General features: G+C 32.9%; 2 protein-coding genes and 1 pseudogene across 4 annotated transcripts in view; all 3 read left to right on the top strand.

Annotated features, from left to right (window-relative positions):
• Window positions 1-19559, top strand: part of LOC125856343 (phenylcoumaran benzylic ether reductase TP7-like) — a 95742-nt gene extending 76183 nt beyond the window's left edge. The window contains exons 2-6 of one of the 2 annotated variants that reach the window (XM_049535861.1): window positions 16955-17168; window positions 17245-17379; window positions 18544-18784; window positions 18906-19109; window positions 19200-19559. In XM_049535861.1, the coding sequence (XP_049391818.1) occupies window positions 16986-17168; window positions 17245-17379; window positions 18544-18784; window positions 18906-19109; window positions 19200-19366 (930 nt within the window). In that variant the 5' untranslated portion in view covers window positions 16955-16985 and the 3' untranslated portion in view covers window positions 19367-19559. Of the gene's footprint in view, window positions 1-160; window positions 394-16954; window positions 17169-17244; window positions 17380-18467; window positions 18785-18905; window positions 19110-19199 lie in introns of those variants that run through there. The other variant, XM_049535862.1, reaches the window with a different exon arrangement.
• LOC125856342 (phenylcoumaran benzylic ether reductase TP7) overlaps window positions 186-19999 on the top strand; it is a 48346-nt gene continuing 28532 nt past the window's right edge. The window contains exon 1 of one of the 2 annotated variants that reach the window (XM_049535860.1): window positions 186-218. In XM_049535860.1, coding sequence (XP_049391817.1) covers window positions 211-218 — 8 coding nt within the window. In that variant the 5' untranslated portion in view covers window positions 186-210. The remainder of the gene's footprint in view (window positions 219-19999) is intronic. The other variant, XM_049535859.1, reaches the window with a different exon arrangement.
• On the top strand, window positions 211-2302 carry LOC125856341 (phenylcoumaran benzylic ether reductase TP7-like; annotated as a pseudogene).

Here is a 19999-nt window from a genome sequence, read left to right as displayed (position 1 = left end):
TAGGTTGATGCACCTCAAAGGAAGCAAATACAATATTCATAAAGACAGTTAGTTGGAACAGCAAGGTCATTTTGGTAATTACAGCTCCCTACCTCATTGCATAAAATGATGTTGCCTTAGCATGTTTTATACACAAAACAACACAACTAATAAATTCTTGAGAAAGTTCTTTAATTTCAACTCAAAATCTTTAAGTTTTATTTTTATCAAATGGCTGATAAAAGCAAAATTCTGATCATTGGAGGAACAGGGTATATTGGTAAATTTGTAGTTGAAGCTAGTACAAAATCTGGACACCCAACTTTTGCTTTAGTTAGAGAGACCACACTTTCTGATCCTATTAAGGGCAAAATTGTTGAGAATTTCAAGAATTTGGGTGTCACTATTATTAATGTATGTATATTATATGGTGCATTTGTTAATAAATTGTATATGCAAGTATATTTTAGTTTCTTGTTTTTTTGAGAGAGTTTGTTGAAGGCTATAAAACAAGTGGATGTGGTGATATCAACTGTTGGTGCAATGCAATTGGCTGATCAAATTAAGATCATTGATGCTATCAAAGAAGCTGGCAATATTAAGGTTAGTTGCTTCTTTTTTTTCATAAGGGGCTTTGAACTTGAGACCTCTGGTTAAGGATGTAACATGAGACAGAGGGGATAATGGAAATACTAGATTCTAACTTATACCATTCTCAAAGGAGTAGTATGTGGATCTTGATTATAGTAATTTTTGATAAAATTATTGAATTTATAGATCACATTTAGATTAGAGAATTTGGACTATCAAAGGGATGTTGAATCTGTGTTGCTCGGATTCTTCAATGATGTTGATTGATGGTTGTGTGTTGGATCGTCCAAAACTAGTGTATTTTTGGAGGATCCAACATAGGTGTAGCAACATATTTGGAGAGTTCAAGTAACATAGTGTCTCATTGATTAAAGGCATAAAATGAGTTAGATTGCTAACTGTTAACATGGCCAAGTGGTCTAGTGGAACATCTTGATCTGCATTGCCAAGTGTATGACAGAAGTATGCATCAACTTCGCGTAAATGTTTCAATTTTAGAAGAACATTTCACTAGAGAAACTGAACATGATTAAGAAAATGTGTTCACAAAGCTAAATTATCTTGTGCTAAGTTTTTTTTAGAGATTCTTCCCTTCGGAGTTTGGTATGGATGTCGATAAGATCAATGCTGTGGAGCCAGCAAAGTCTACATTTGCTGTGAAAGTCCAAATCCGAAGAGCTATTGAGGCTGCAGAAATTCCCTATACTTATGTCTCATGTAACTGTTTTGCTGGTTATTTCTTACCAACTTTGGTCCAGCCAGGAGCCACTACTCCTCCTCGAGACGAAGTCATCATTCCAGGAGATGGAAATGTTAAGGGTAAGTTGAAAAAAATTCCTATTATGGAGAATCCATTGATTTGAATGTGGTACGCGTGCCAACAGAACAAGTTCATGACAAAATGTCTCATTTTTGTATACTTTTTTTCTGCTTTGTTCTGTTTGTCTGCAGCTGTATTCAACAAAGAACATGACATTGGCACCTACTCCATTAAGGCTGTTGATGACCCGAGAACGTTGAACAAGACCCTTTACATCAGGCCTCCCAAGAACACCTTATCGTTCAACGAGCTTGTGGCTATATGGGAGAAACTGATTGGTAAAACTCTCGAGAAAATCTACGTTCCAGAGGAGCAAATTCTCAAAGACATCCAGAGTCAGTAATCTTTATATCATTTCATTTTTAGTCAAGACTCTTTCTTTCAATTTAACATAGGTAATCCTGACATTGTATATTGCATACTGCTGCAGCATCTCCAATGCCAATTAATATCATACTCGCAATCAACCACTCAACATTCGTGAAAGGTGATCAAACCAATTTTGAGATTGAGCCATCGTTTGGGGTTGAGGCGTCGGAACTTTATCCAGATGTTAAGTACACCACCGTGGAGGAGTACCTAGGTCACTTTGTCTAAACCACACGTTTGATGTCTTCGATCACTCGAATAAACTGTTAGATGATGAGTGTTGTCAGACATTTTCTGGAAGTATGAGTGCCTGTTAACTATGTCAACGGAGACACATTGAATGGTATGTTTTAAGTCTGTTTTTCCTGTCCATACTGAGTAGTACTATAATGAAACTACAGAAAATGGAAGACATTCGCGTCTTTTTGCTTTTTGCATTGTTGCTCTACCATCTTGTACCAGATTTTAAGGTGTGATGTAATATGAAAGAGTCTTGTTGTCAATAAAGATCAATCAAAGAGGACTCTCTACTGTTTATACATGAGGCTCACTCATTTCAGTTTTCTCGAGCTCTCTTATGAGTTCAAGTATCGTATGGAACATAATCAACAGATCGTTTGCCTTGAAATCTAAAGAATTCCGTTAGGAACCTATGTAATAGTATCCCGATCAAATAGCTGATGAGCGGATACACAGTGATTGGAAAATATTGTCAATTTGGTATGATGATTTTAAATTACGAGTTACTACCCTACCAATCTAACATTATCATTCACGCTTTAGTCATACTCCAAGAAATCCCTCTGCTTTTTCTCTACTAGTTAGGTAAACTTTCCAACTTCACCTAACTTTTGTTAGGAAGAATATGCTTCTTTATTCTAGAATGGATCATGATGCTTTCTTAAGTAAAGTGGCGATCTTTATGCGGATAGCTGAGCAGATTTACTGTTTATTTTCTTTAGTCAGTATACATAAATTATACACGATCATACACATATTATACATATATTACACATCCACCATTATTGTTTGTTATATGAGAAAGGTAAGTACAAATGAAAAAAAAAAGTTCAATAGAATAAAAAGAATTGACTAATTGCTTATGTACCATAATAAATGGAATTGTTGTTGTACCTTCTGTAGATATATAAATATATACACAAATCATATTTTGTCCATCCATCCCTTGCCAAAATAATGCAAGAAGGACCACCATGTCTCAAATGCCCAAGTGGGGTTACCTTTTAACAATTTGGAAAAATAATGGTACTCAATTTCTTGAACCAAAATGAAGTTTTTCACTCTTCATTATTGACCCTATGTACACCTTATAAACTATGTTGCTCGGATCCTCCATAAATGTCACTCGTATCTGTATCAGATCCTCCAAACATACACTACTTTTAAAGGAACTGACAAAGGTACGACCACATCTTTGAAGTATCCGAGCAAAATAGCTTAACAACATTTTCATCTCCCATATCCTCGTCGTCCATGTGTAGCTCCCTCCTTGGCAACAACCCCATCATTTTCCCTACCTTTAGCTCACCTGCAAAAAAAAGACTAATTGTAACGCCCAGTTATTCGAAAGAACTAGAATTAGAAAGAAACCGTTTTTGGAAATAATCAAACTTGGAAAGTTTGACAAATTAAACTAAGTATGAGTTTGGGTCAACTTCAAACGACCATAACACATAGCACAAAATAATTTAGGTGGGCTACAAATATCAAATTAAAGGTCTTCGAATTATCTTTCCAACGCCACGAGTTTGCTAGTTTTTGAGTTCGCATGAGGGAGATATGTCCATTTGAAGCCGGGCTGTCAGAATAAGGAAAGTCACCCGGATTTTAGAAGGGTATTTTGGTCTTTTCATTAGCCAATTAATTAACTTCATTTTTAGTAGTTTAATTGGGGTCTAAACTGATTTGGTTCAGTTTACGCTTCATAAAAATTACGCTAGGGTTTTGAAAGAAGAGAAAAGAGGAGAAGAAGCCAATGATTTGTCGTGTTCTTGAAGTTTAGCTTGTGGATTTCACCAAGGGTTAATCCCTACAAGGTATGTGAGATCACATAGCGTTAGGTTCGTTCACCCACTCACCAATCATGATTCAATTCAGCGTAATTATGATATTAAAAGAAGAGTTTATGAGTTCTTGATGAATTTTATTAAAAGTTTCGTTTGAATCTTGATTGTTGAAGTTTTGAGGAGTTCTTGAGTTAATTGCATGAGATCTACTATTTTTTTTAGTAGATTCTTGTATACTTTGGTTGTGTATTCGAATCTAAGTGTTTAGGGAAGAAACCAATCGAATCTAGGAGGCTTAGAGTTGAAAAACGAGCAAGAAAATTCAGGGATTTTTTGGGCTGGGCATGGGGCGTTGCGCTACTCAGAGCGCCCCAAGACAGAGTCTGTGGGTTGGGCACTGGGGCGCCGCGCCACTCAGTGCGCCATAACCCAGACTCTGTAGTTTAGGGTTTGGCACCCGGCGCCAATCAGTACGCCAGGTCGCTAGGTCCTCTACCCTTTCCCACTTCTTTCAGTTTGAGTTCCCTTGAATCGTACCTATGTTTTCTAGTTGATTTCTACACTTTAAGGTATGTCTAAACATCATGAGATCATAAACCTTGAATCCATAATTCAAATTCAAGGAAAGTTAAGAGTTGAGCCAAAAGAGTTCTTAGAGTCTTTCAAAAGTCTTTTACATTTGTTCTAAAACATGTTTTAAAGACTTGAGCATTGAGTTGAGTAAGAGTAAGAGTGAAGTTCATTTCTTCAAAAGATTATAAGGGAACTAATTATTCCCAAGAGTTAAAGTGTTTTCACATTTAAACAAGAGATGAAGCATTGAATTCCAAGAGAGCCTTTGAGCTAGTTTTTGAGCAATAATCTCAAACCACAGAAAAAGTTATGTTTTTAAATATACGAGCTAGTATATTTTGGGAGTCATATTGAGCACCGATTTGGGAACAACTATGAATTTAGATAATTCAAATGTCTCCATAAACCGTGTAGCCAACATGGGTAGACAAGGGTCATACTTTTTAGATGATTCATTGATGTTTTTAGCATACACTAGTGGATTCACTTAGTGAGTAAGGTTATATACCCCCGACAAGGTACAAGACGGCCCTGGCAACGTGAGGCAAAACGATGTACCATCGCTTAAGCTCATAAAGATGGTTGTCGGATAGAGAAACTCCCACAGAGATATTTTGTATTCTTATATAAAATGATGCAGATTAAATGACATCAGTACATCAAATGTACGAGCATGCGAGGGAAATTCTAAAACAAAACATAAGCTTGAACTGGAACTGAATGAAACACTTACCTCGTCTCAACTCTACTCAACTCATTTCAATATAAAGTAGTAAATAGATGCAGTATAACGAAAAGACTTTAAACAATAAACAACAACTCAATGTATTAGAAAATACAATATAAAATTTATGTGTATATATAAAGATACAAAATAACTCTGTAAGAGATTCTCTATCGACAACCATCACTATGAGCTATGTGATGATACAACGTCTTGCCGCACACTGCTAGGATCGTCTTATACCTTGTCGGGGGTATAGAACCTAATACTAAGTGGATCCGCTAGTCTATACTAAAAGCATTAAGGAATCATCTAAAAAGTATGACTCTTTTCTATCCATGTTGGCTACACGATTTATGGAGACTTTGAATTATCTGAATTCAAACTCATCCCTAAATTGGTGCTCAATACTACTCCCAAAATGTAACTAGCTCATATGTTTAAAAACATAACTATTTCTGTGGTTTGAGATTATTACTCAAAAACTACCTCAAAAGCTCACTTGGAAATCGGTATTTCCTCTCTTGTTTAAATGTGAAAACATTAGCTCCTTGGGAATACTTAGTTCCCATATAATCTTTTGAAGAAAAAGAACTTCACTCTTACTCTTACTCAACTCAATGTTCAAGTCTTAAAACAAGTTTAAAACAATTGTAAAAGACTTTTGAAATGACTCGAAGAACTCACAAGACTTGACTCTTAACTTTACCTTGAATTTGAATTATGAATTCAAGATTATGATTTGTGATAGGAAGGATATCGTGATGATTAAAGGTGTTTTTAGATAGTTAATAATGCGAAACGGTAAAAAAAATACTGTATGGGGCGTCATGTCTGCCAGAGCACCACAAAAACTTCTCTGAAGTTTGGCCTCTGGCGTGTCGCGCTAGCCAGAGCGCCAGTCAAACTTCTCTGAAGTTTGAGGGCTGGCGCCCTGCGCCTTTCGGAGCGCCAGGGACGCCAGTTCTCCCTATTCGTTCCCCACCTTTTAGTACTTGTTCCTAAGTGATGTACCTATATTCCCTAGCCGATTTTAACACTTTAAAGTACATCTAAACATATTGAAATCATCCATAAACATGAGATCATGACCTTGAATCCATAATCCAATTCAAGGAAAGCTAAGATTAAAGTCAAAGAAGTTAAGAGTCAAGTCTAGAAGTTAAGAAGTAAGTCAAATCAAAGTTTTCTTAAAGTTTTTCAAGAGTCTTTATTAAACGTTTAAACTTCGTTTTAAGGCTCAAGTTTCAAGTTAAGCAAAGAGTAAGGAGGTGAATTCATTTCTCAAAATTTATTAGGGAACTAAGTATTCCCAAGGAAGTTTATAAATGTTTTCACATTTGAGCAAGTAAGGAACTATGATTTCCAAAAGAGCCTTTGGGCTAGTTTTCAATAAAGGGAACATCGATTCCAAGAGAGCCTTTGGGCTAAACTTTGAGCAATTATCTCAAACTAAAGAAAAAGGTGTTTAAAACACATATGAACTAAAGTATATTTTGGGAATAGTATTAAGCACCGAATTGGGGACGCGAGTTCATATTAACTCAATTCTCCATAAGAACTATGTACCTATCATGGGATTTAACGAGACATACTTTTTAGATGATCACGTAACTTAAGCTAGTGCATCCACTAAGTTAAGTAAGGTCCTATATCACGGCAAGGTATATGATGGTCCTTGGGCAACGTGAGGTAAAACGTTGTATCATCACTAGGGCTCATAGTGGTGGTTGTCGGTTAAAGAATCTCCCACTAAAGTTATATTACTTTTATATATAAGTAAAGTTGAATTTTTTATTGCTTTATCTTTAACGAACTAAGTTGTTTACATTCTTTTACAAGCTTTATATATATATATATTGCATGTGTCTTATTGCTTTATATTGAGTTCAATTGTTCATGAGTTGTACAGAGTCAAGGTAAGTGTTCCACTTCACTCTTTTTAAGCATAAATTGTTGTTTATTTTTCTAACTCGCATACTCGTACATTCAATGTACTGATGCCAGTTGGCCTGCATCTTATTATGATGCAGACGCAGGTAACCCGAATCAGCATCCAGCGAGCCGTTGATCTAGTCGAGCACTCCAGAGTCAGTGGTGAGCCTCCTTGCATTCCGGAGGACTCTTTTATTCGCTTTCTTAGTTTTCTTTATTAGGATGTTGTGGGGTTTGTCCCAACATCCATCTCAGTATTATAGAGGCTTCATAGACAGTCATATAGTAGTTGAGTCTCTCATCTATGTATTTACAGATATTCTATTTGAGACATAAGTTGCCATTTTGGCCAGACTTTATCATTTAAGTTGTTTTATGAACCTATATTGTGTTGAGTTAAGTCTTTCGCTGAGTTAAGTATCCGGGCCAAGGGTTTGCTTGGGGCCAGCAATGGTCTTCGAGTGCCGGACACGTCCAGGGTGTAGGCTCGGGGCGTGACACTTAGTTTGTAATTAAATATAAGTATATTGATATTTTGTTAGTAGAAGTCTTAAGTAGTACACTTTTGTAATTTTCACTATTTATATTTTAGTTATTACTTATTTTATTTATGAATTATTTTATTAGTTGTTTTGTTGATACATGAGTTATTTTCTTTAAAATTCCTTTAATTTATTTCCTTTCAAAAAATGAAAAAATGAGTTGTCTTTATTTAATTAGTATTTTAAAATTCGTCAAATGTTTAGTCAAGTCATTGGTCAACCTTACGCTAGCGGATATTTCGAATGCTTAAACCCTTCTCGAAATGTAAATTGAACCCCGAACCCTATTTGGAATTCAAATGATTTTTAATCTGTTTAAATCTTTTGAAAATCTTAAGTTTTCTTAATTTCTTTCAAAAAATTAAGTGACGACTCTCTTTGAAAATCGATTTTTCTTTTAAAACTTAAGTTCATTTTCGAAAACAAGTCTTTTATTTATTTTTCTGAGTAGAACAGTGGGAATGTGACTCCATTAGAAAGACAAGAGATATCCGATAGAAACTAAACAACAATAAGGAGAAAATTAAAGTAGTTTCAGGGAGAAAAAAATGTAGGCTCTTGATACCATGATAAGAATTGATAAATCAGAGACCGAAAAGAGTTGAAAACTATTTTGTATTTCTATGCTTTACAATTGATAAAATATCCACTATTTATATACAAAGTTACAAACATGATTCTAGCACAATATCATATCTTGCGCAATATCAATGGTGTGATTACAAAAGTGTACTACTTAAGACTTCTATTAACAAAATATCAATATATTTGTAGTAAATGTGGTACATCAGGACATAACAAAAAGACATGCCCTAAGTTTGCTTATCAAACTTAACAATGATGTATTATTTTGCAATTTTCTTGATTGGTTTTTCTTTCTTCTTCCAGAACTTCTGAAATTTTTTAAGAATGATAACTGCTGATTACTACAACTTTGGTTATTCTTCAATAGTTTATTCCCATTGATGATTTTTTAATGTTTATGTAGTTGGTATTGTCGTGTTTGGTTGAAATGCATTTATTAAATACCAACTTAAAACTTGCAAAAAAAAAAAAAAACAACTACTTAGAGTAATACAACAAAGTTATTGGTATACTGTTGGAGTAAATATAACATAATTCTCTCATATTATTATTTATATAGAGAGAGTAAAATGATGGTACCAACAACATATATTGAAATTCAAACGTTTGGATTATATACCAACATCACACATTGTTCTATTACAAAACCAAACGTACACCATTAAGGTTACACGATATATTCACCAAAAATAAAGAACCAAAAAAATAGTGATTAAACTCCGAAATGAACAGAACAACCAATAATAATTTCAACAACACCAAGAAAAAATAAACACATAGTATATTATCCAGAGGAAAGTAATTTGATTGGATAATTTGATGAAAGTAGTCAAAAGTATTGGACCAACAATTATTGTTGTTGGCGAAGTTGAAGCAAATCATAATTCAATATCATTTTTAAACCGCTTTATCAAACACACAATGCATATTTTTTATAACAATACACTCGTTAATTCTATCAGAGAATTCATTGGCATCTTTAATAGGAACTTTGTCAGGCAATTGAGTGAATGCATTCAATTCAAAAGATGGTCTTAAACAAATTTTTGGGTGTGCTGTCAACGACAACCACATTGTTAAGCCTAGGATTTTTACGCGGCGTCTTCACCATCGAATTGGAATGAGAGACGATTAAGTGGAGAAGATATAAGGTTAATGAGATATGGATGAAGAAAATTGAAAGGTTAATGGATATACTGCTTGTTGACACACCCAATTTTGACCCTCCCCGATAGAAGTTAATTTTTGAGCTTCTTAATTTTCAAATGATTTAGAATAATTAGCTTTACAAAATTCAAAATAGTTTCAAGGTTATTTTAAGTATCTCCGTCGATTTTATAGTAGTTTAAATAATAAACATATTTCGTATAATTATATATGTGCGTAATTAGTATATTTCATAAATATTTGAAAATCAGATCAAAAGATTTCTACGTTATTAAAATAAGTATTTTGATAATTTAGTTTTGGCTTGAATTGTAATCTTAAATTTTGAAGTAATTAGCTTGTATTCAAATCAAATATTTTATAACTAAGTTAATCATTTTGTTTCGTTACGATTGAGAAGTTCCTAAATTAATTTTAGTCGAATTTACAAATTAAATTCGATTTGGCTAAATTATTAATTCACTTGGCTATATCTTATTTTAAACGACTTTATTTTTGGGCCCTTCATTCAATAATTTCCAGCAGCCCATATTCCTATTTACAGAAACCCAACTTCCCTTTTTATTCTTCAACCCATTCCAATTTCCAAATTTCCAGCAACCGAACCCACTTTTCTCCCCCCGACCCGGCCCAATCTTGCTCAAAAGAAACCCAGGAACAACTGTACACAGCAAAACACTTGCAACGTTAACACCATCTTACAACATCAATAACAGCAACGTGCAATACAACACCGACCCCCGACCCCTGCGTCTTCTTCACGCAAGAAAACCCATTCGCCGACCCAGCGACAGCGAGTCCAGTCCAATCGGGCGCACCCGCGATTCCAATCCAGTCGCAGTGTCGTCTGCTCCCGTCCCTCTCGAACAGTACTACGTAGCAGCAGCACGCGGCTGTCCCATTTCCTCTTCCGGAATGGGACGAAATTTTAGAAAAAAAGGGTGTTTAGCTTGAATGGTGAAAGATTTTTGATTTTTGAATTTGAAATTGGGCCGATTTTTGGTCCGTTTTCCCCATTTCCAAACCCTATTTATTCCCTTCTATATATATACTAGTAAAGAAAGCTTGGGCGCTGCCCGGGCCCAACATTAATAAAGTTATATTGTTACTCTCTCCGTCCCATATTAGATGAGAATCTTACTAAAAAAATTTTTTTCATATTATTTGAGCACTTATTAAATTAGGATAGAATTAATTAATTCTTTTCCATTTTTACCCTACAATTAATATGACCATTCCTATATTGTATGTGTATTTTTTGTAACTCATTTCAATGTGCATTGATATAAACAAAGGGTAAAATGGTGAAGTCTTCCAATGTATTAATGATTTCTTAATCACCGTGTAAAGTTGGAAGTGCCCATCTAATATGGGACGGAGAGAGTATAGTTTATGTATTGTTATAAAATTAGTAAAGATTGTTATAATATATTTTGCTCATAAGTGAGCTAATATAAAAACTTATTTGTCATTTGTCTTTTTAATTTCAATTTCAAATAGCAAATAAATGTAGCGATAAGATTGAGGGTAGAAATGAAACATATCTTTCTAAATTTAAGTAAAAATAAACAGAGTAGAAGTAACATTAGGGTTATCGATAGGACGATTCATTCGGTTATTTTTAAAAAAATTATATCATTCAATTTTTCGGCTATTTTATAATGTATAACCAAAATTAAAATTTTAAAATCATCCCAATCCTAATTTATGTGACACAAGCAGTACAAAAATTAGTCTTTTTTTTGTTGTCTTGTAGATATTTTAAGTTATTATTTATTGTAAATTATAGTACTTTTTATTAAAGTTTTTAATAACATATGTTACTTTTTATGTTTGAGAGTTAAACCAACTTTTTTTTATATGTCTTTTAATTTTATATGTGTTTTGTCCTTTTCCATTTTCAAAAACTAATACTCTCTCCATTTCATTTTATATGTCATTTCTTTTTATAAATATATTGGTTATTCCCTCTTCTTATGTCATATATTATGAAATTTGAGAAGTTATTGAAATTTTTATATGATTCTAAAAATATTTTAAATTGTTAGCTATTGTGATTTGTAGTACCTTTTTTTTACAGAATTTTGAAAATAATATTTATTACTCTCTTTGTTCTAATTTATGTGGCACATGCAAAATTTCAAATATTAACCATTTTTTATATGTCTCTTTACTATATTAAGTTGTTAATTATTGTATTTTATAGTACATTTTGAACTTAATTTTTAAAGAATATATGTTATTTTCCATGTCCCAATTTATGTGGCATTAATTGATAGATTTGTTGGAGTCGAGAGAATTTTTTTGTTAATTATTGTAATTTATAGTTTCTTTTTCGTCAATTTGAAACAATATATGTTCTTAATTGATAGATTTTTTGGAGCCGACAATTTTTTTTGTTAATTATTGTAATTTATAGTTTCTTTTTCGTCAATTTCAAACAATATATGTTTATCATATAATCCATTTTATGTGGTACCAATAGAATTTAGAGAGTCAATTAAATATTTTATATAACTTTTAAATATTTAAGCTATTAATTATTGTAATGTATAGTATTACTTATATTATTTTTGAATATAAATGTTACCTTTTTTATCCTAATTTATATGGCATTGATAGAATTGAAAGTGTCAAATAATTGTTAATTATTGTAATATGATATGTAGTACTTTTTATGTAGTTTTTACTATTTTTAAGCATACTAAGTATAGTATTACTTATATTATTTTTAAATATATTTAAATCTACTACTTATTTATATATATATATATTTAGTAGATAAGTGTGAATGTGAGGGTATTTTTCAATACCCAAAATACCCTCACATTCACACTTATGTTCAACCCTCTCCTTTTTTTTGGTGCCACGTGTCGAAAGAGAGAGTGAATTTATTCACTCTTCTTATATAGTAATATTGCCTGTGAAAGGGGAGATATTTTTTAGTTGGGAAAATTTTACTAAGGAAAAGAGAATAGCACAGTAGGAAATAGCTAGAGAAATATATACAAAACACGTTCGAGTGTCATTCTCCTTTCTAGTTTACTCTCACTTCATAGCGTCTCCGAATTTCTGCCTGGACTTGTGGTTCATTACGCATATTTGAGTGTGGTGGTGGAATAGTCGTCTCCAAGATCATCACCGTCCCTGTTTCGCTGCACACAAGAAGGTAATGCCTCCTCCGGTCCATTTTAGTATCTTCCTTGCCTTTTCTTCTGTTTACAAGTGATAAATTTTTATCCTCATTAAATGACTGGTTCGCTGTTAGTGATTGATTTAGTGATTTATTAATGCGATATTCTGTTTTTTATAGATTCGGTTTTGATGTCAAATCAGTGTCTTGTTCCGTATTGGCATCGTTGCTCTTATGCTCCTTAGTTTGAACTCGTTTTTTTCCTAGTTTATTTCTTGTATGTTTGCCCTTATATCTTCTGGCTATATCTTTTTTTTCTTACAGCATGTTAGTTTCATTCATTTTCCTACTGTAAGGTCGTCGGTCTTTCTTTTCTTTTATTTCAAAACATAAGGCAGAATCTAAAATAAAATAAAATAGTTGATATGGAGGTTGTATGTCGTATTATTTATCGTTTGTTGGACATAGTAGTCACTTAGCTTCTATTCATTCTTTCATGCTTGTCTTCTATGTTTTAAGCTTAGTTAACAATCATTTGGTCAAGTCCCGTTTCAGTCTTCTCTATCTAAAATATGGCGTGATTCTTTGGTTTGTTTAAACCTTTTTTTTTTCTCATGTTTGAAGCTTATTTTTCTGCCTGTAATGGGTTTGGTATTGATCGTTAATTATTTAAGCTCGTCTTGGTTTCTCAATAGCATCCAGATTTAGGTCGTGTTAAAATATTTTTTAGAACATATCGAATTTTTATCTCCTGCTAGTGTGTTATGGTGTACATTTGTTAAAGGTTAAATAAGTGCTAAGTCGATTTTAACATCAAGATTAGCCGCTGTCCAGATTCATTGTGTATTTTGATAAGAGATCTTCATTATTTTAACCCAAAAGCTCCCTGGAGAATCCGTGCTTTGATGCCTGGTCCCGTTGGTCCTAAGTTCATATTGATTTATAATTGTTTGCTATATGACTACTACTGCCTATTGACATTTAGTCCGTAATTGCACTCTATGAGTTGGTTACTCAATATTAATTGCTATTGAGATTGTGTTACTTGATTTGACCATGAAGATTAATTCTAGTCTTATAGGCCTGTAATGTATGTATTTGTTGGATGGCACCTCGCTGATACTCTTTTCTTTTTATCTTTATTTTTTGAAAGTATATGTAAAATTGGTTATGTCTTCATGTTTGTTTCCTATGAATTAAATTCGAGGGCTAATAAATTTCTTAACTATCATAGATTTATTCTTCCTTTGCTAACTAGTTTTATTTTATCTTGTTTGTTGTGAGCAACCGTGGAGGATTCTGTTGGGGTCCAAATCCCTTTCTTGCATCATCGATTGGGCCACTCAGGCCCAAAGCCATTCTTGAGTCAACCCTTTTCCGAGTCAAAGACGTCAAAAGTGCAGCTGTTCGAAAACAAGAAAAATACTGGAAATTGGAGCCGGGATATGCAAATATACAGCAGTATACACTCAGTGTATATGTTGTTTATATGACAAAATTGGGCTCGGAAGCCCATCTTTTGTCTTGATTGTATTTTGTTACCTTTGGGCCTAAGCCCACTTATTACCATATTGTTAGAACATAGGACAGGTGAAAATTGGGCCTAAGGCCCAAATAATATATTTCTTTTTATGTTAGTTTTAGTACAGGTACAAAATGAGTCAAGGGCCCAAAGTTGAATATAGACCCAAGTACTGGCTCAGGCGGACAGAAAATCAGACTTGGGCCTAAACCTTCTCTCCCTCTTTATCTTATTTGTTTTCGTATTTGTCTAACTGTTTATTTGTTAGTTAATTCTAAGTTTTTTTTCTTAATTCAATTCCCCAAAAGACGAAACAACCATATCTTTAAAATCAAACAAGTATTTTATTTGCCTTTAAATATCTAGTACTTAACTAATATTTTTATTTCATCGCCCTTTCCCTTTTAAAAACAAGTTCAGGTCTTAAGTTGTTATTTCTTCAAACAAAAATGTTTTATTTTAAATCTTTTAGCCGAATAATTAATTGTCGGATAACCGCGTATTAGCTGGCATTTTGGATGCTTTTAAACCCTTCCCGAAATGCTAATATGAACTCCGAACCCTCCTTAAATATTTTCAATCGATTCCTGTTTTAATCTTATTGAAAAATGAGTCTTCTTAATTTTACTTTAAAAATTAAGTGGCGACTCTTAAAACTAATCTAAATTATATTTTCCAAATAAAACACTGCTTAAAAAAGTAGTTCTAATATTTCTTAGAACTATAACTCAGTTATTGATAAATGTACCAACTTTATTGGTACCATAAAATCTTTATATAAAAGAAGAGTAATTTCCCTGGATAGTCACCCATGTTTGGGAAATTACCTAAGAATATCACTTATGTTTGTTTTAGGACCACAATATCACCCAACTTTACCTCTTTTCCTCAAAATATACTTGACACAAAAAAAAATATTATCTCTCTCCTAATAAGATGCCATGTCACATTATTCCTTTTTTATTATTAACATTTTTTTAATTCCTTTTTTATTATTAACATTTTTTTAAATTCTTTAAAAACATTATATCCTTTGTAGTTTGACAATATGGTTACCTTTTTAATCTAATGAATTAAAATATCAACAAAAAGGGAGTCCGAAGCTAAAAGGGACATTTTTTTCCTTCAAAAAACAAAAAGGCACATAAAAAAAAAAATTAACCAAAAGGGCAAAATCCCTCCTGACGGATCGATTTTCTTCTAACAAAAATTGATGTCATTCCGTTAAAAGAAATAAAAATCGTTGCATTTGGCAGCGATTTTCTCAAAAAAAAAAAAATATTATTTCTTTAAAATAGCTGCTATAGCAGCGTTTTTATTAAAAGATAAAAAAATGAAATCGCTGCTATAGCAGCGATTTTTTGTTAAGGAATTAAAAAAAAAACATAAAGAACAAGTTTTAAATTACATAAATTTCCGACGGCAACCATTTAAAAAAAAATAAGTTTTTTAAAGAAAAAATCGATGCCGAGGCAGCGATTTTCAGTTTTAATTTTCATTTAAATCGTTGAAAGGGTAAAGATTTTTTAAAAAAAGCTTTTTATGAAAATCGTTGGCTTCAGTTTTATTTATTTTTTTAATTTTTATTAAATTCTCTGCAAGGGTAGGATTTTTGTTTTAAAAAAATAATTTCTTAAACAAAATCGCTGCTATAGCAGCGATTTAACTTCAGAACTTTTTAAAAAAAATTTCTTAAACAAAATTGCTTTTAATTTTTTTAATATAAAAACGTTGTTATAGCAGCTATTTTAAAGAAAACATATTTTTTGAGAAAATCGGCAGAGATTTTTATTTCTTTTAGCAAAGCGGCGTCAATTTTTGTAAGAACAAAATCGCTCCGTCAGGAGTGATTTTTCCCTTTTGGTTAAATTTTTTTTTTGTTGTGCCTTTTTTGTTTTTTAAAGAAAAAAAATTACACTTTTGGCTCCGGACTCAACAAAAAAGGTGCCATTGCCCATTAGTATCCATATAAAAACGTTATCTCGCTTGAAAAATCGGAAGAAGCCACATATTTTCTTGAAGAATTGGAGGAGCTCATATTTGGATTTGCCGCCTAATCCCCTAGAACTAGGGTAGAAATTTTTGGGCTATGTAATTTTGTTTTACTAGGTAATATGGGTTGACTAATTTTTTTTAAAAAAAATGTTAATAATGAAAAAGGAATAATGTGACATGACATTCTATTAGGAGAGAGATAATATTTTTTTTGTGTAAGTATATTTTGAGGAAAAAAGATAAAGTTGAGTGATATTGTGGTCCTAAAACAAACATAAGTGATATTTTAAGGTAATTTCCCAAACATGGGTGACTATCCAGGGAAATTACTCTATAAAAGAAATACATTAATATTATTCCAATAAAAGACTAGAAAACGTAAAACAGGAAATATATAAAAAAAATATTGAAACGTGTGAAAAAAGGATTTCTAATATTTATTGGAACTATAACTCAATTATTGATAAATTTAATACTACCTAATAGCACTCCATATTTATTTAATACTATCTTATAGCACTCCACAAAATATGGCACGAATTACTAAGCAGAGAGAGAAAAAAATTGAATAAAAAAATTAAATTAAATACAAAAATTAAATGTTTTGGAATCATATCTGAATTGATTTGGAATCACATGTGACATGTAACATGATTATGACATGATTTGTAATCATATTTAATATGGTCAGCACTAGTAACTACATTTTATACATGTTATTTTTGCATAGAAACTATTAGTTTTATTGGTATCATTTTGATTTCATTGGATGTTTTGAAGGTATATAATTTATATCTACGGCACTAAAAATACTAATTTTTGTATATTTAAAGAATAATATAATAAAATAAAGTATTCATTGGCCATACCATGTAAATGGTGAACAAATAAAAAGAGACCAGTGTAGTAGGTTGATGCACCTCAAAGGAAGCAAAGACAATATTCATAAAGACAGTTGGAACAGCAAGGTCTTGAGAAAGTTCTTTAATTTCAACTCAAAATCTTTAAGTTTTATTTTATCAAATGGCTGATAAAAGCAAAGTTTTGATCATTGGAGGAACAGGGTATATTGGAAAATTTGTAGTGGAAGCAAGTGCAAAATCTGGACACCCAACTTTTGCTTTAGTTAGAGAGACCACAATTTCTGATCCTGTTAAGGGAAAAATTGTTGAAAATTTCAAGAATTTGGGTGTCACTATTATTAATGTATGTATATTTATATGATGCATTTGTTAATAAATTGTATATGCAAGTATATTTTAGTTTCTTGTTTTTTGAACAGGGTGATTTGTATGATCATGAGAGTTTGTTGAAGGCTATAAAACAAGTGGATGTGGTGATATCAACTGTTGGTGATGCGCAATTGGCTGATCAAGTTAAAATCGTTGATGCTATCAAAGAAGCTGGCAATATTAAGGTTAGTTACTTTTGGTTTTTCACAACTGACTTTGACTCGAGACCTCTGGTTAAGGGTGTAAACTTGGGGAGAGGGGATGATGGTGATCTTGAATATAGTAATTGTTGATAAAGTTCTTGAATTTATAGATCACATTTGAATTAGAGAATTTGGAGTATCAAAGGGACCTTAAATCTATGTTGCTCAGATACTTCAATAATGTTCATGGTTGCGTGTTGGATCGTCTAAAAGTAGTGTATTTTTGAAGGATCCAACATGGGTTCAGCAACATATTTGGAGAGTCCGAGCAACATACCCTCTAATTAAGGGAGTTTCATCTCGTTGATTTAAGATAATAAGATGAGTTAGATTACTAATTGTTAACATGGCCTAGTGGAAAGATCTTGATCTGCATAACCAAGTGTATGACAGAAATATGCAGCAAGTTCGCGTAAATGCCTCAATTTTGGAAGAATAATTCACTAGAGAATCTGAAAATCGTTTTAATTAATTATCTTGTTCTTAAAAATGACTTCCTTTCAAAAATTAAGAAAAACATTTTCCAAAACTCTCCTCCAATTTCAAATTACAATTTTTTTTTGTTGAAAAAATAAATTTAAAGCTTATTTTAAAAAAATATTTTCAACTTCAAATTTTTAATTTTTCAACCCTTGCCAGCCCCCAACCCCCTCACCAAAAAAAATTATAATTTGTTTTAAAAAACATTTTCAATTTCAAATTTTTATTTTTTCACCCCACCCTGCCCCTACCCACGACCCCCCATCAGCCTCCACCTCCCTCCAAAAAAATTATGTTTGTTTTTAAAAAATATTTCGAATTTCAAATTTTTATTTTGTTCACCCCACCCCATCCCTACCCGTGACCCCCCACCCTCCCTCCCCGATCAGCCCCCCACCCCCTCCAAAAAAAAAATTAAGTTTGTTTTTAATATTTTCAATTTCAATTTTNCCCCCCACCCCCAAAAAAAATTTAAGTTTGTTTTTTAAAAATATTTTCAACTTCAAAATTTAATTTTTTCACCCCTACCCTCGAGCCCCTCCACCCACCCAAACATTAGAAAATAAATCAAAAATCTATTTGTTTTCCAGGAAAACATTTTCCTTCATACCAAACACACCCAATGTGTTCACAGAGCTAAATTATCTTGTGCTAAAAAAAATTCAGAGGTTCTTCCCTTCGGAGTTTGCTATGGATGTCGATAGGATCATGAATGCTGTGGAGCCAGTAAAGTATACATTTGTTGCGCAAGCCAAAACCCGAAGAGCTATTGAGGCTGCAGAAATTCCCTATACTTACGTCTCATGTAACTATTTTGCTGGTTGTTTCTTACCAAATTTGGTCCAGCCAGGAGCCACTGCTCCTCCTCGAGACAAAGTCATCATTCCTGGAGATGGGAATGTTAAGGGTAAGTCGAAAAAAATTACTCCATTGATTTGAATTTGGTACGCGTGCCAACAGAACAAGTTCATGATAAAATGTCTCATTTTTGTGTGCTTTTTTTGCTGCTTTGTTCTGTTTGTCTGCAGCTGTATTCAATGAAGAACATGACATTGGCACCTACACCATTAAGGCTGTTGATGACCCGAGAACGTTGAACAAGTCCCTTTACATCAGGCCTCCCAAGAACACCTTATCGTTCAACGAGCTTGTGGCTATATGGGAGAAACTGATTGGTAAAACTCTCGAGAAAATCTACGTTCCAGGGGAGCAAATTCTCAAAGACATCCAGCGTCAGTAATCTTTATATCATTCATCTTTACTACTGTTTCTTTCAATTTAACATAGGTAATCCTGACAATGTATATTGCATACTGTTGCAGCATCTCAAACGCTAATCAATTACATGCTATCAGTCAACCACTCAACATTCGTGAACGGTGATCATACCAATTTTGAGATAGAGCCATCGTTTGGGGTTGAGGCATCGGAAGTTTATCCAGATGTTAAGTACACCACCGTGGAGGAGTACCTTGGTCGCGTTGTCTAAACTACATGTTTGATGTCTTCGATAACTCGAATAAACTGTTAGATGATGAGTGTTGTCAGACATTTTGTCTGGAAGTATGAGTGCTTGTTAACTATTTCATCAGAGACAGGTTGAATGGTATGTTTTAAGTCTGTTTTTTCTGTCCATACTGCCTAGTACTATAATGAAAATGGAAGCCATTCGCGTTTTTTTTCTTTTTGCATTGTTGCTCTACCATCTTGTGCCAGATTTTAAGGTGTGATGTAATAGGGGTGGCAAATGGTTGGATTGAATCGGATTTGGATGGATTGAACAAAAATGGTTTGGATTACAATCCACCCAAATAGAATATGGGTAAATATGGATTTGATCAAATATGGTTTGGGTAAAATGGTTCTAACCCATTTAAAACCTCTCCATATTTCTTTGACCAAGTGAACTGGGACTTCATGACATCAATTTACCCCCTCCCCCGGGCACCCCCACCCCCCTGGGGCGCCCCCCACCTTCCACCAACCGACCCCTAAAATTTTTTTGTTTTCCAAAAACANCCCCCCCCCTTCCACCAACCTACCTTCAAATTTTTTTTTGTTTTTCAAAAACAAAAATAAATGTTTTTTCAATTTAGTTTGAAAATTAATTGAATTTTTGAAA

The sequence above is a fragment of the Solanum stenotomum genome, chromosome 2 (assembly GCF_019186545.1).
Source record: "Solanum stenotomum isolate F172 chromosome 2, ASM1918654v1, whole genome shotgun sequence".
Taxonomy (NCBI): domain Eukaryota; kingdom Viridiplantae; phylum Streptophyta; class Magnoliopsida; order Solanales; family Solanaceae; genus Solanum; species Solanum stenotomum.
The sequence above is the reverse complement of the archived record's forward strand: the minus strand, read 5'-3'. Positions and strand labels throughout refer to the sequence as shown.